The sequence below is a fragment of the Corvus cornix genome, chromosome 18 (assembly GCF_000738735.6).
Source record: "Corvus cornix cornix isolate S_Up_H32 chromosome 18, ASM73873v5, whole genome shotgun sequence".
Classification (NCBI taxonomy): Eukaryota; Metazoa; Chordata; class Aves; order Passeriformes; family Corvidae; genus Corvus; species Corvus cornix.
The window spans coordinates 5,830,856-5,846,070 of record NC_046347.1 but is presented as its reverse complement, the minus strand read 5'-3'; the positions used below and the strand labels follow the sequence as shown (position 1 = coordinate 5,846,070).

The 15,215-nt window shown below is 50.7% G+C and overlaps 1 protein-coding gene across 1 annotated transcript in view; it reads right to left on the bottom strand.

Moving 5' to 3' along the window:
• Positions 1-15,215, bottom strand: part of CACNA1G (calcium voltage-gated channel subunit alpha1 G) — a 146,357-nt gene that overhangs the window by 72,366 nt on the left and 58,776 nt on the right. The window contains 5 exon segments of the mRNA XM_039562007.1: positions 9,650-10,014; positions 11,360-11,404; positions 11,492-12,302; positions 13,908-14,000; positions 14,503-14,794. Coding sequence (XP_039417941.1) covers positions 9,650-10,014; positions 11,360-11,404; positions 11,492-12,302; positions 13,908-14,000; positions 14,503-14,794 — 1,606 coding nt within the window.

The window sequence follows — 15,215 nt, the reverse complement described above, 5'->3', positions numbered from 1 at the left end:
AGGTGTCCCCAGAAAGCCTCAAGAGGTGTCTCAAAGGTGGTGGACCAGCACCTTGCCCTTTTTTGGCACTCAGAAATAGGCTGTAATGCATTTCTTTAGTTTTTTCACCCTATTTTTAAAGCTGAGTAGAAGCTCATGAGCAAGATTTCTGATGGCAGAAGGAACATGTTCCATTTCTATGTGGGCACATGCCACTTCTCCCAACACACAGGGCCCCAAGGTGTCTGCTGAGCAAGCGAGGCTGCAGGCACTGCGTAGGGAAGAAGGTGAGGACAGGAGCTGGGGCCATGAAAACTGCAAGCCCTGGGGCCTGTGTTCCCCAATTTCTGAAAAACAAGCCCTGCTGCTGGATGAAGTGCAACCAAGTGCCCTGGCAGGCAGTGCCCAGAGCTTTCAAGGCTTCCAACTCCTGCCTTCCTCCAGCTGAGACCCATGTAGGGCACAGGCTCTTCATCATCATCATCAGACCTGCACCCAGTGCCATGGGCATGACTGGCACAGATCCCACACCCCCCTTGCCCAGACAACGAGCTCTGGGATGCAGCCAAGCCTGGTCTTGCCCAGCCCCTGCCCCTGGGACACCAACACAAAAGAGCACAAGCACCCCAGTGTCTTTCCTCTCTATCTTTCTAACAATAAAACAGAAAAACCCCACAGCACAGAAGGAGGGATGGGACAACCAGCCAGGAGGCAGATCCCTCCTGATCCCAAGAGACATCTTTGGGATATCACTCTGCTTCCGTGAGCAGATCCAAAAGACCGTGAAAACTTCTAACCCATTCAAACTGCTGCAAGAATAAAACCTTTCTGAAATCATTACCATGGCAACTAGGAAAAATAACACAGAAAGAAAATAGCGACCTCAGCTATTTCACAGGAAACACCAACAATGTTTTACTGACTCATCACTTGCAGATTCCTAATATCTATACATAAGAAAAAAATCAAATGGGTCACACAAAGATAGGATTTTCAACTTGACACTGCTCTGTTAAGATCCTCTCTACCCTCCACGTGGGTGCAGACACACACCAGGTCCACCTCAAAACAGGAGCCAGACCACAAGTCCTGGGGCAAAATGCAAGAAATTCTAACGAACAGAAGCAGCCCTTAATTAACAAAATGGGTGCCCTTTCTTTGCCCTCTCCCATGCTCAGTTCCCCATCACTGATAGCTGATGGCTGTGTCCTCACTCAACCCACAAGCCTTCTCCATGCACAGCCTTCATCACATCCACGTTAATCCCCCTGTATCAGTGCACCCACCGAGCCATGACCATCCAAAATACCACTTTGGTTCCCTTCAGAAAATACAGCTCCTGTTAGCCCCAGAGCTGCTTGCGACTTTATAAATAGAAACTCAATCCACGCATATTTTCAGCAGTGACATTCATTGTCTTTGGGGCTCCTTAAAAGGTATCAGGCTTTAACTATAGTCCTGGGTCCAGCACTGCAAACCTGAGCCATGCTTAATCAGGGTCTGATAGGCTTCCTCTACTCGTCCTTTGCCAAATTGCTTAAAGAAAACAATTCAGAAAGTAGCAGGATTGCAGCAGGTTTGCTCTGCTCCTCCTGGGGCTGGAGACATGGAAAAGGGCAGCGTGCTCGCTGCTCAGTGGGCTGGAGGAGGACTGCTGGGATGTTCAGGATTTATAGGCATTTATTATAAGGAAATGACTTTGACAGACAAGTGAACAAGTCCAGTTACATCCCTTCACTGCATGGGAAAGAAGGATTTTCTTACGGGCTGAATAGAGGCTGAATATTTCATGCCACGGCAAGTAATGCTGTAAGAAAGGGAGGAAAGCAGCTTTCATTTCAGAGAAATCAGAGCTGTCTGCACAGGAGGGATTCCCCTTCCACCACCTCTGCTAATCTCCTTGTCTTCCACCCAGCCTTCCCCATTCCAATCAACAAATGTCCCTTCCATCCCCACATCCGCAGGGATGTGGAAGGAAGGAACTGAGTCCTGTGGACACGGCACCTCCTGGTGCAAGACCTTCCTCTCCAGCACATCTTTGTTGCGTAACCATGGCAAACAACTGAATTCTCTGGCCCCCATTGCCCATGGGCTGTGTCCTCAGGCACCTCCTGTCTAACTTGAGAGTGGGGTGCAAATGAAGGGACGAGCCCCAAATTAGATGGAGAATTTCATCAACCCACCCTGAAGGGACCTGCCACAAACCATTGCTGCCCAGACCCGTAAACAGACCACACCCCTCATCACCAAGCCCTGCAGCTGGGTTCTCTTTATCACTCTCACGAGGCACAGATATTCTTGCCTGAACTCCTTATCTCTCTCTGCTTGAGATTTCTGGATTAATATTATCCCAGAAAATGCAAGAAAAACATGAACTAGCTCATCCCTCTGCCCAGGTTTCGAAGGAGCTTAAGCTGAACAAAAGCTGCATTTCCACTTGGTCATACCTTGTAAGTACTTGAGATTTAAAACCCTCTATTTATGGTTAATCTAAACCAAGTTTGAAACTTATCTCCCCATTAGTACTTGAGAAGGGACCAGGGGGAGGGAGGGAATAAAAAGAGGGAAAGAAAAACGCTGTCACTGTAGGGCTCCTGCACAGTTCTGCTGAACCTGGGTTTCTGGTGCTGGTAACACTATCTCTAATGCTGACAGACATCCATGGGGGAAAAGCCGCTCGTTCCCTAACATCAGCAAAAAACCAATTATAACAAAGAGCTGAAATCCAGCAGAGATGAGGGAAAAAGCACTTGGCTCCTGTCCCCGCTCCGGGCTGAGCAGGGTGGGAATGGGCTCTGTGAGGACACGAGTGGCAACAGGGCAGAGTCGTGGGTGCTGACAGCATTGGGACAAACCTCCACCAGGAGAACCGGGGAAAAATATGGACTGATCCCTGGGAAAACACCAACAACCAGAAGTGCTTACAGATGAAAGCATTTGCTGGTGCAAGCTGAGGGTGCTCCAGATGCTCTAGCTGAATTTCCTGGCTCCCACCCAAGGGGAACAACCACAATAATCAAAGAAGGAACAGAGTAAAATGCCTGGCTATCTGCAGAGAGCAGCAATTTTTCATCCACGCAGGGATGAAGCGAGTTTTGAAAGCGCACATCATTTTCGCATTTCACCAAGCCAGAGTCTCTTCTCAACGCTGCCTGAGCAGAGATAACACGAGGGTATGGATGGCAACTGAAACAACAGCTGTAATGATAGGATCTAAGACAGCCTGAGTATTTCCAGCCTCTGAACTAAATTAACAGGAAAGGATTGACACTTACAGTTCCCCAACCAGGGAGCTGAAGAAAACTTTGGTAGGTGTCAAGGAATCTATATAGGCTCATCCTTAAAGCATGCAGAGAACTGATTTATCTGATAAAAATAAATACCCTTTCCAGCTGCATGAAATCTCATTTAATTTTCAAGTAATTCAGTCTCCAGAACCAGGGTAAAGTCTGCTTTGTAGGCACAGCCTATTTTTTAATGACTAAGAGGACCATGGCACCACTGTATTTTTTACCCCTGGAAGAGCTTCACAAGTGAGTCAATTAAAACATGGGAGCTCCTACAAGACCTCATAAACCCTTTAAATCCCCAAGAAGCAGAAGAACCCCATAAGGTCCATAAAAAGAATTACCCTCAATAACAAATAGAGAGCTGGTTTTGAAGTCAGTGATCCCAGCGATTAACAGGTCCGATGACTTCCATTAGCGTTGACTCCTCCAGTCTCCAACAACAAGCTATTAGTAAGAGTAATTTCTGCATAAGCAGGAGCTAATTGAATACAGCACGTGCAAACCTATAGGGCACCTCATTTTCCTGCCACGGGAGTGCCCCTTGCAGCTGGAGTGCCGAGGAATTTAGCTGACAGTAGCTCCAAGCTCTACGTTGGGCAAAGCCACCAAGGCACTGAGGGAGGGAAAAGCCTCACTGAGCTGCCAAGGCTTTGATTGCTTGGCTAAGAGCAGCTGGCACAGGGCTGGAGAGATGTGTAATGGAGTTAAATAGAGATGTGGGATGTGCGCCCGAGTGGAAGTGGAGATACCTCTAGGAAGAGAAGACACTGCATGAATGTGGGGCCTTGGGAGCTCCTGGGAAGAGCCCAGGGCAGATGGAGGTTTTCCAAGGAAAGGCTGTCTCATTGATTCGGGGATGCACACACCTGTGTAAGTGCCCTTCTGAAACAAAGCCTAAGGAATCAGACTCACACGGGAAGCATCAAATCAGAAATGTCACCACAAAGCTGGGCTGTACCATTCAGCTGGAGTGAGACAGCCGGGGTGCAGGGTTAAGGGGTACAGCAGCAGTTTGCATCAGTGTGTGATGCAGAGAGCCCCTGGTGCAGCACCAGCTGCTGCCTGGACGTGGGACGGGTCTTTGAGTGCCTGCACTCACAGGAAACAACTCAGAAGATGTGCAAAAGATACCAAAAATCTTTTACAAAACAAAAGGATTCCCTTCCTTCCTGACCTGGAGACCTGACACAAATCCATATGCATCAAAGAAGCCAAAATAGGCGTGTCCTGGACTGACCTGGCATGGAGTCACAGAGGCTGGAAGGGACACGGTGTTGTCCACGGCTGTGCTATGCAGCCAGGCAAGGGTGAGCAGCAACTGATCCCCAGATCTCCCACAGCCTCCACAGGAGGTGAACGGGCACTGGGCAAGATCTCATTTTAGCACACAGGGATGGTCAAAGGAGCAGCCTCCACATGCCTGACAAATCTGCAGCTGCCATCCACCAGCAGCAGAATGTTCAACTGGGCTTGAAACTGGTGGGGACTGGGATGCTCTTGACCACCAAGTCCTGGGAGCAAAGTACCTCTCATCCCAAAGACGCCCTTATCTTTTGAGGCAGTGCTCATACAGGGATCCAGACCTACTACTCTCCAGAGCTTTGGACATGAAAGCACCCCGAGACCTGCACCAGCCTGCCACATCCCCACTGCCCAGCTCCCTTACACCATTTCTCCGTGGAACAATCCACTTTTCCTCCTACATGGAGAAATCAATCAGTGGGTGTCATGACAGCTAATAATTTCCAGTCACCTTCTTCCCTGCACATTGAATTCAGGCAGAAGCAGAAGTACATAAATACCATTTAGGTGACTATTATTAATGCTTGAACCTGCAGCCTAATGGTTGCTCCACGCTGGCAGGTTTTCTAACCCTTCACCTCCCCTCTCCATCATCCTGGATACCTAAAAATTTCATGTTCTGTGATGCTGATTAAGACAACCCTCATGTTCTCGAGCCTTGACTGTTTACATAAATAGACACTTTAATGCATTTTGCCAGCAAGGTTTCCTTTGACTCCTTGGGACAGATGGTTGATATTTCCGTGCTGCAGCAGCTATTAGATCGTAATGTTACCAGTGACAACTCTACATCATCTGTACCCTTCTCTCTCCCCTGCAGCAGGATGCACCAGGAATTCAGCTTGAGATACTGCCATGGTCTTAGGCTGCTCCTGTCTCCTGCAGAAGGAGTTTGCCCACCTTTGCTTAGGGCACTGTGGCTTTGTGGATCCTTACAACACCCTGCAGGTAGCTGGGGGTCCTCCACTGGCTGTACTCATGCTGGGGGGATGTCAGGCATCGCCTCATCCCACTTCCCTAAAGAACTGCCTCCCATGGATAGATAATGAGCTTTTCTCCTCAGGTGCTGTCCCAGAGAGTCATTCACCCTTGTCACCTCTCCAATTTGCTCTTAAAAATTAACCGAAGGTTCCCCGCAGGTCTGAACACATTTTTTTCTTCTTTCTTTCAGAGACACCAGGGTTTTAGATCAACCTAGATCCAAGTCCACACAAGATCCAGGCAGGGATTTGAACCCACTGCAGCTTTGGGGAGGACAGTGAAGGACTCTCCAGTCTCTTTCTTGTTAACAATGGCAAAACACCACAGAGACGGCGGCTGAAATTCAAGTGCTATTTAAACAAATGAATATGTAGGGTATAGTTCATACAATGCGAGTTCAGACAAGGAAACTCAGAACAGCCAGGAAGCTCAATATGAACCAGATTTTAAAAACAAAAACAAAACCCCAAAGCCCTTCCTCAAGGAAGCCCTTGCCGAATTCTTTCCCCTGCTGAGGAGTCCAACATCACGCCTCGTACTAAAGCCTTTGCTTTTCACTCCAAGAAAGGACTTGGAGGAAAAAAAGGAAAATAAAAGCAGCACATTATGGAACAGAGCCTGGCTTACAGCCAGGGCTGGGGGGGAAGCAGCACAGAAACCCTCTGGTTTAGCAGCACATTTTACTCCTGCTCTATGGCAGAACAATCTTTCGCAAAGCCCCAGCTGTTTGAACCCGCAGTGCTGCAGAGGCTCAGCTTCCCTAAGGCAAATCAGTCAATTGGTTCAACAGTGTATTTAAAATCCCCCCGAGTCTACCTTTAAATCACCTTTATATTCCTCTATCCAAAGCTAATAGTTTCTACCTGCATTTTGCTTCATCTCTGTAGAAAAACAAGCTATTTAGCAGCCACGTTAATAATCCGTGGCAATCTGGTTGTCATTTCCCTGACAGAGAATTTCACACCGCTGCCCAGCAGCTGCGATGTGGCCAGTGCTGCAAGCACCTCACACTGCTCTGCCTCCCTCCCACTGCACCTAGAGCCAGAGAAGAGCAGGAGTTGGATCTGGATGGGTGGGGTGGGAAGGAAACACAGAAGTACACCCGGTCAGGTGTACCTACAGCTCAGGCACGTGCAGGAACCACGTGGAAACAACCTGGTGTTGAGTGAGAAAGTCAGTCAGCTCATGCCAGAACGAGCTAAGAGGAAATCCAGCTCTGGAAGCCCCAGCCATGTGATGGTAAAATGTGTGTTGAAAATTTACTATGAAAGGTGGCCTGTGGAAAAGAGCTTTGGGTAGAAGAGGAGCTTCATCTAGCAGCCCTGGCCATGGGTGCTCAGTCTGGCCAGGCTGACTGATGAGTGAGTGCAAATAAACAGCAGGAGGTTGGGGCCAGTGTTTCCAACACACTCCCAACTGCCACTCATCTTTATGTGCCTTCAGAGAACCACTGTCATCTTAAATATCCCAACCTGGCCTACTCTGGTTGCTGAGTCTGTTAAGCAAGGGACTGAAAGACTGTTTCGGGCCTCTCTAGGCTGCATGTCCCAAGGTGGGATGTCAAACCTCCAGAGGGGCAAACTTTTCTCCCTGGTTATTATGAGGATCCTCATAATCTTATGAGGACCTTGAAGACCAGGATGCTCTGGTAATGCTCTCAATCCCAGCCAGCATTGCTGGGGACAGATGGGTGGACAGAAGCCTCTTCCTTCTCGAGTAACCTCCAGCCCGTCCTTCCTCTCAGAGAGGAGCAGCCCCTCTGCCAAGGGCTGCTAAACAACACAAGGTTTTGACATGACACCTTAAAATAGGCCCTTAAAATATTTACCCTAATATAGCCCACTGTGCCCAGGGCAGCATGTGGAAAGCCCAAGAGGTAAATATTGTCTAAATAAGCAGAGAGCTTAATATAGAAAGTCATGGAGTCAAGTACTCTTCAAGCGCCCTCATGTCTTTGCAAACATCAGTCAGTAAAGATAAATTTGACATGGTTGATCACTCACACTTTTAGGTAAGGCTCTTCTAAAAGAAAAAAAAATCACGTTTCAGTGTTTATAATCTCTGCAGGAAGGCCCAGTCCAGCATTTTGCCCCTCTAATTCCTGTTCTCATAACTGTCAGATTATGAAATTGCCAACTCTAAGCCTTCTGAGGTTACAAAGAAACACCTCTCTGTTCTCTGCCGCCACTTCAAGCAGATGAACTAATAAAAACAAGCTCTGCTATTCCCTCCAAATGCCTGGGAGAAAGGAATCTGGAGCAGTAGTGGCTTCAAAATACCATTAAAGAAAGAAACCACCCACCGTGTCTGGAGTCCCCCCACGCTTACCAGCTTCCTTCACCCTTGTTACCCAAAAACCACACAAAAATCTGCCTCTTGTCATCCAGATGTTTGCTGGGACTCACCACTGGCCAGGGAAGAAACCAGAAACCCCCTGCCCTACTTCTCCCAAGGCAAAGAATTGAGGAGTTGTGTTGCACCTAGGGTGTTTGATGATGGGAGCTTGCTCAGCCACCCATCCCCAGTGGGGTGGTCCCCCCAGGTGGGAGTCCACACCAGCATCTCCCAAAGATGCCCCTGGTAAAGGGGAATGAGCTTTGACAATCTGCCCCTTGGGCAGTCACAGCAAAGAGATCAAGGATCTGTTTCCACCCTCCAGCCAAGGGAAGAATAAAAGTGTTTATTGGTTTCTGTGAACCACCTCCTCCCAGCTTCTTCCGAGATGATCTTCCCAAGATTATTTAATAAAGGTGGAATCACTCAAGCAGAGCTCCCACCAAGGGCAGCAAATGAAGGTGAAACCAGCAGGACTTTGGAGTGCGCCACTGTTTAATGTGTACTGAAAACAACAGCCAGCCAGACTGTGTCAGGGCCTCAGGGGAAGGTGCTGGCTGGAAGGGACACATTGAGCACAGCCACGTCTCCCCAGCACTTGGTCACTGAGGCATTAATGCCACAGGATGACAGGGGAACTGGGAGTCAATCTGCAGCCAGCACCGCTTCCACCGGGAGCTGGGGGAGAAACACCTCTGCATGCAACCATGAGCAACTCAGCAAACATGAAACATGCCAGGAGGGGAGAAAAGTGGAGTCACGACTTGAGATGCAACGAGCTCCCAGCCAAGGCTGGTGCTGGTGCAGGGGTGGCTGTGTCTTTCTGGGAGCACAGAGCTCTGGCATCCCAGAAGAAGCAACATGCTGGGAGCCCTCAAGAATGGGAGGGGTCTATAACAAGGTTTTGCAGCATCTCTGCGTCCCCACTAATAAACTCTTCACCCCAAAGGAAGCATGCACCTGCAGCCCCAAGACACATCGTGCTTGAGGCAGGATCAAGGGCACCACGCCAGGCGGGCCCCAGCAGCAGCCACAAAACCCACGTGAGGCCAGAGCATGCAAAGCGTCTTTGAAAGCAGAGTTCTTGTCATCCTCATGGAGATGTTTCAAGAGGAACGTGGCAACTCCTTTTCTTAATGACTATATATAGGGAAAGCTCTGCTAGGTGACAAGTGGTGAGAGGCTGGAGGAGAGGCAGCCTCTTGCCTGCAAGGACTCAGATAATCGAGCGGAGGAATAGCCAGTGATGAGTCTATTTTGGACTCATCATGCTGCTACTGGAGCATTCACCGAGGAGGCAAAGCCATTTGTTACCTCCTCTCCAGAGAGTGCAAATTCAATAGAGTTCCTTGCCTGCAGCTGCACCGACCCCAGAGCCCACAGAACCCACAGCTGCCGGGCAGCACCCCAAGCACTGCCAGGCTCACACTGCCTGGTGGCAAAGGGCTGCTTCCCCTCCTTGGTCCCCTCACCACAGACCCCAGCACCACCTGGTGCTGCCCAGGGGGCAGTGGTCTCAGCATGGTGCTGACCATCCCAGGCAGGGCTGGGATGCAGGAGCTCACATAGCCAGGTACCAGTCAAGGTGATTGCTGCAACCTGGAAACAGGCTCAGAGGAAAAAGCCTGCCTTGTTTCACCCTGGGACCCTTCCCAGAGCATTCCGATGCCTCTCACCCCAAATCATCCTGCCAGCAGCTGGATTCGGACCCATAAACCCACCCGCAACCCCTCTGCACCAGGAGCTGCCAGGACAGCACTCACCTGCTCGTGGTACTCGATCCCCATGCTGAGCGTGTTAATGAGAATGGCCACCATGATCCCACGGCCGAAATATTTGCTGTCGACAATCTTCCGGAAGGTCTCACACACCATGTGCCAGAAGGCCAGCACCCGGCTGGCTCTCCTGGCCCGGGCTCTGCCCCGCTGTGGGTCCCGCTGGTCACTGTAGTGGGCATCCTGTGTGAACTCATAGACCCCCTCGCTGTCTGAGTCAGCCGTCTCGTTGTCCGACAGCTCGGCCTCGCCCGCCAGTGCTGTGAGGCAGTAAGGGCAGCTCTCGGGGGTGCAGGAGCCACCATCCAGCTTGGTGCAGGGGCTGGAGATCTTGCAAGAGCTTTGGCAGGGACCTGAAATGCCAGCAGGACAGGGAAAGGGCAGCTCGTCAGCTGGGACAGGGGGCTGCAGGAAGCAACCCCCAGTCCCTGTTAGCGCCAAGCCTTTGCCCCTGACACGACAGGCATTTCCTTATCAGAAAAGGGCTCCTGCTGGGTTAAAACCCTGGCTCTTCTCTCTTCTTATGAAGCTCTCTTTGTTGCCCCCAGACAGACACCACACCCCAGCTGTGGACCCTGAGCACACCTCATTACATCTCCAGCCATGACAGGAAGGAGGAAGCAATTGGTTGCCCCGGTCCTGGCAGGCTCCCGGCTGTCATTATTGGGAGCACTGTTAGCAGCCTTCTTTCCTGCTCCCTCTGCTGATGCTCCAAAACCACCAGCTTCCCTCTCCACACATTGCCCTCAATGGCAGCTGCCAGGTGTCTCCTGGGTGAAATACCAGCAGGATATTCCCCAAAATTCCCACCAGCTGGCTGCGAGGAGAGAGGCAACGCGTGCGCCTGACTCCTGCGTGGCAGCAGCCAGCAGTGAGAATGCAAACCCTGTGCTAAACCAACTCAGAGCCCAGGTCTGTGTGTTTAGTCTCTGGGCTGGGGGCAGGATTTGGTCTCTTCCCTGCACAGCTCCTGGCTGGAAAGGTCAATGCCACTGCAGTGGGGTGGAAAAGGCAGTGACTGCCTGGGAAAGCTTGGCCGAAACACTTCTTGGAGGCTGAGTGTTTGGACTACACTGGTCTGAACTCCCAAATCTCAGGATGTGGAGGGGGAAAGAGCATCTTGCAGTGAAAATATGAAACCCTTGATCCAATAAAGATGCATTCAGTGTCTGACTCTTACAGGCTTCCTGAGCAAATCACAGATTTTTAATACTCAGCATCTGTGATTGCCCTTGAGCACTCACACAAAGCAGACACTCAATCTCCCTGAGCCTTGTGTCCCATGGGAGCAGAGCTACACGGTGCTCAGGGGTGTGATAGGACTCAGATCTGGAAGGTGTCCATCTACAATCTCTAGCTGATTTTGGGAGTACAGGATTTGGGAAGTGTTCCCTGTAAATGGTTTGGGGGTGGGGGGAAATCACAGAATTTTGTCCTAACATTTAATCTAAACCCACCCTCTGCAAAGTTTAAAGCCATTCCCCCCTTCCTATCACTACATGTCCTTGTCAAAGTCCCTCTCCAGCTCTCTTGTACTTGTCTAATCTACAAGATGGGGATTGCAAAGAAAATGGATTCACTGAAAATCCTCATATCCCTTGGATTATTGCAGGTATGAAGTCTGGGAGGTTGAAACCTCTCTCCTAAATTTGGCTATAAGTGGCATTAGGTAGGTTGGAAGATTCCTGTTCATCTCACCTGGAAAGCCATCACCTTTCTCTGTAACATGGACTGAAAAGAACCCTGTAAAAATTCAGAGAGAGAAAAAAATTAGGACAAAAACTGTATGTCTGGAGAGCAGCCCCAGATGCAGAACCAGCCCCGGCTCACCCGTGCTCTGTGTCTCTAGCAGCTTGTGCATGGTGCTGTACGGCCCGGGCGGGATGTTGAGGCTCGTCAAGGTGCTGCTCCCAGCACCCACCGCCGCCTCCCCCAGGTTCTTCTCTTTCAGCATCTCATGGGAGGTGCTGGAGTGCACTGTGGGGTACACCTTGCTGCCCACGATGTTCTTGGGGATCCCCTCTGGGCTTGGCAAGCCGAGGCTTGGCTGTGTCAGGGACGACCGGCAGCACACCGGCTCGAAGTGGCAGTCGGCATGGTAGATACTGTGCACAGACTCGGTGTTGCTGGGAGAGGCACTGGGGGCCCCCAGGGAGTTGGGTGCCGAGGGAGGGAGCATCAGCCGGTTGGTCCCGTTGTGCAGTGAGCTGGTCTCCACATCGCTGATCTCCGGGCTGGCACGGGGCGCCCGCAGGTTCCCGTTGCCCAGGTGGTAGTGGTGGTGGTGGTGGTGATGGTGGTGGATGAGGTGGTGCACAGAGGATCTCTTCCTGCTCCGGCGCTTCCTGGCGTGCCGCTCGGCTCCTGCCTTGCTCGTGGGGCTGCTGAGGAAGCCCATCCTCACGCCTGCCGCCCTGTAGGCCTTCACCAGCTGCTTGCTGCCTTTCCGGGCAATGTAAACCAGGTACTTGAGGAGCTCGTCGTAGCAGCTGCCTGGCTCTGAGAAGCTGGCGAGGGTGCTGGCGTTGGACAGGTAGCGCACACGCTGCTCCTTCATCAGCTGGCTCTCGCGCTGCTTCGTCTCGGAGAACTGTGTCGCTATCACCACCAGGCACAGGTTGATCATGAAGAAGGAGCCCACCTAAGGGGACAGGGGACATCAGCCACCTCAGTGTGGCTGTGGCACCCCACAGATCTGTAGGGCACAAAGAGTGGGGGACAAACCCCAGCCAACCCCACTCCCTGCGTCACCCAGCGGGGACCACTGGCCGGGCTGACTCACTCCCCCAAGCTCCCACCCCAGGGACTCCCACGCCAGCCCTTCGTGGAGGACGTCAGAGATCAAAGATGAGAGAAGATTATTTTGACAAAAACTCTTGCTCTTTTAGGATGGTGTTTTTCTCCCTCCACAGACAGCAGTTGTAATTATCACAATTAGTGGCATTACGATGAATGCACTGAGCCTTCCTGATAGGAGTGTTTTTCTCTGCCAATGTGTGGGCAGCTTGCGAGCAGATCCCTTTCCCCTGCTAACGGAATTTGCGGGTGACTGTTACGCAAGGGCATCAGCAGCCTGTACCCACAGCTTGGAGATTTTCTTTCCAGCCAGGGTTTCATGAGGTTCTGCCTTCTGTAGAGCCCAGCCTGGATCACAGGGAATTACTGACGTGCTAACAGGCTATCACACACTGCTAACGTTACTCGCATGGCATCTGGAAAAGTACTGCTTGCTCTTCCTCTTCATCATCTTGGGGAGGCTGAGAGCAAGGGTTTGTTTCTCTCTTGGGGAAGCTAATAGAAGAAAACAGCATCATGGACTAAACAACCATCTACGTTCTCATCAGGGTTTGAGTCCTGGTTTGACGAGGAGCAGAAATCCCCACAATGACCTAACTGACAATGTGCAGCTATTTTTCTGGACTTAGATCACTTATGTAGCAAGAAAAGGACTCATCTCACTTAGCTACATCTGAGTGAGGCACCTAATGATCCTTCAGAGTCAAGAGAGAAATAGGCGCATCAAGTCTGCAATGCATCTAATTTATTTTGGATGTCTACCTTCAGAGGAGATGAATCACCCCGTTAAAGCACCTATTTTTCTCCCTTGACGATAAAGGGAGTCTAGACAACGAGCTCAGCCAGTCACTGTAGACAATTCTGGTTGCATAGATGAAGCCCATCATGAAGCCCACCCCACAGAAACTCTTTGTTGGCTCCTTTGTGGGTGGTCTCGGATGATGCTGTGAAATGTGGGTGGGCTGTGGGCAGTAATCTCTTCCCTCCTTTCTTAATGCGCTCTCTTAAGTTTGGGACTGTTTTCCTGAAACATCCCCACTGCACCAAGGACCCAGCAGATGGGTTCTTCAATGTGGGGGAATTTTTGGACAGCCTCTTCCCTTTCTGGCACTCAAAAACAGACCAGGTAACATTTGCCTACTTTAAAACTTAAATTCAAGGTGGCAAGCAAGACAGAGAAGCTTGGAGCACAAGGAGAGAAGTAGTAGAAGCAGCACCAACAACAGAAGTGTATCTACCACTGCTTGAGCACATCTTTCTTTCCTTCCTCATGTTTGCAGCAAAATGCAGCTGCAGCACAATTCTGTAGGGAAGCTGCGTTTCTCCCAGCAGGCTGGTTGCTACTTCAGCTTTTATATTCACTGCATCCTCTGCCCTGTTCCTCTGGGTGACTCCACTCTGCTCTCTCCAGAGGCCAGGAGGACCCCCTTGCTCCCCTAAGGCCACTCACAATGATCAGGAGGATGAAGTAGATGAAGTTGTAGAAGGAGTGTGCATCCATGACAAAGTACATGATGTCCACCCAGCCTTCCAGCGTGATGACCTGGTGGAGACAGGAAGGGAAAACAAACTCCTCAAGGCTCAGTTACAACAAAGTGCACAGGCAATGTTTCTTCTAGCTGGGTTATGTCTGACACCCCATAGTAGGTCTTGGTGCAGTACAAGATGCTGAGGAGCCAAATCCTGCTCCTCCCAATGCCAACAGCCACATTACCAGCTGCCCAGGCTGCATCCAGCCCCTTTCCAGTGGGACTTAAGGGCCACTAGTGCATTTTGCAGAGAGAAGAGCAGTCTCTAGGCTCTGCCCCGCATGAGCAGCATCTGACTGCACGCCCACAGGGTTTTGTCCATGCATGTGAGGTGGAGACGTTCTCGAAACAGGCATCATATTGTATCCCTAACACTTTGAGCACCTGTGCACTACTATATAAGTGCTCACTAGTACAGAACAGCCCCCAGGAGTGCAATTAAACAGCCCCTGGGAACATGTTGGGGGCAGGACCTGCTGTTTGCCCACCTCGTGACAGTTGGCACACGGGGCTCACCTGAAAGATCGCGATCCAGGCGTAGCCAATGTTATCGAAGTTGATGGCTCCCTTGAAGGGGTTGTGCTCCCCAGCAGAGCAGTTGGTGTAGTACTGGTTCCAGTTCACACAAGACGTGTTGGTGGTGTCGTTATAGGAATAATAATCCAGGGTGCACTCCAGACCCTCTTCCCTCCGCGTTGGGATACTCCGGCAGTAGCGCATCCCGTTCTCCCGGGGCTGGGAGCAGATGAAGGGGTTTTCATCTTCGTTCTCTGTCTGGTAGTACCGCTCCAAATCCACCGTGTAGGGGCTGAAAGAGTCCAGACAGGGCTGGGGTTTGCACACCAATTGCAGGCAATCTGGCAAGGAGCTGTAACAGCACAGCTTTTCTGCATCTTGAAGCTATTTTTTAGAGAAGGAATCCCCCTGGATTTACTGCAGCCCCACAGGGTGAGCTGATGTCCCTAGCTGGTTTTGAGAAACTGAGGCAGTGCACTCGACCCCTTGGCAATCCTTCTGATGGCATTATTACAAGTTACTCCATCTGGAAGCACTCTTGGCTTTGACTTTAGGAGACTAAGAGAAGGATTCAGTGTGACAGGGCTTCTCTGAAATGTCTTTGCTGCAGTAAGATGGAAATCAGTTAGTTTAAGCTCCTGTATCTCCTGTCCTTCTGGAGATGCTGAGAATTGTTTAGGGAGACTCTATGTACAAGGACCTCCCAAGATTCC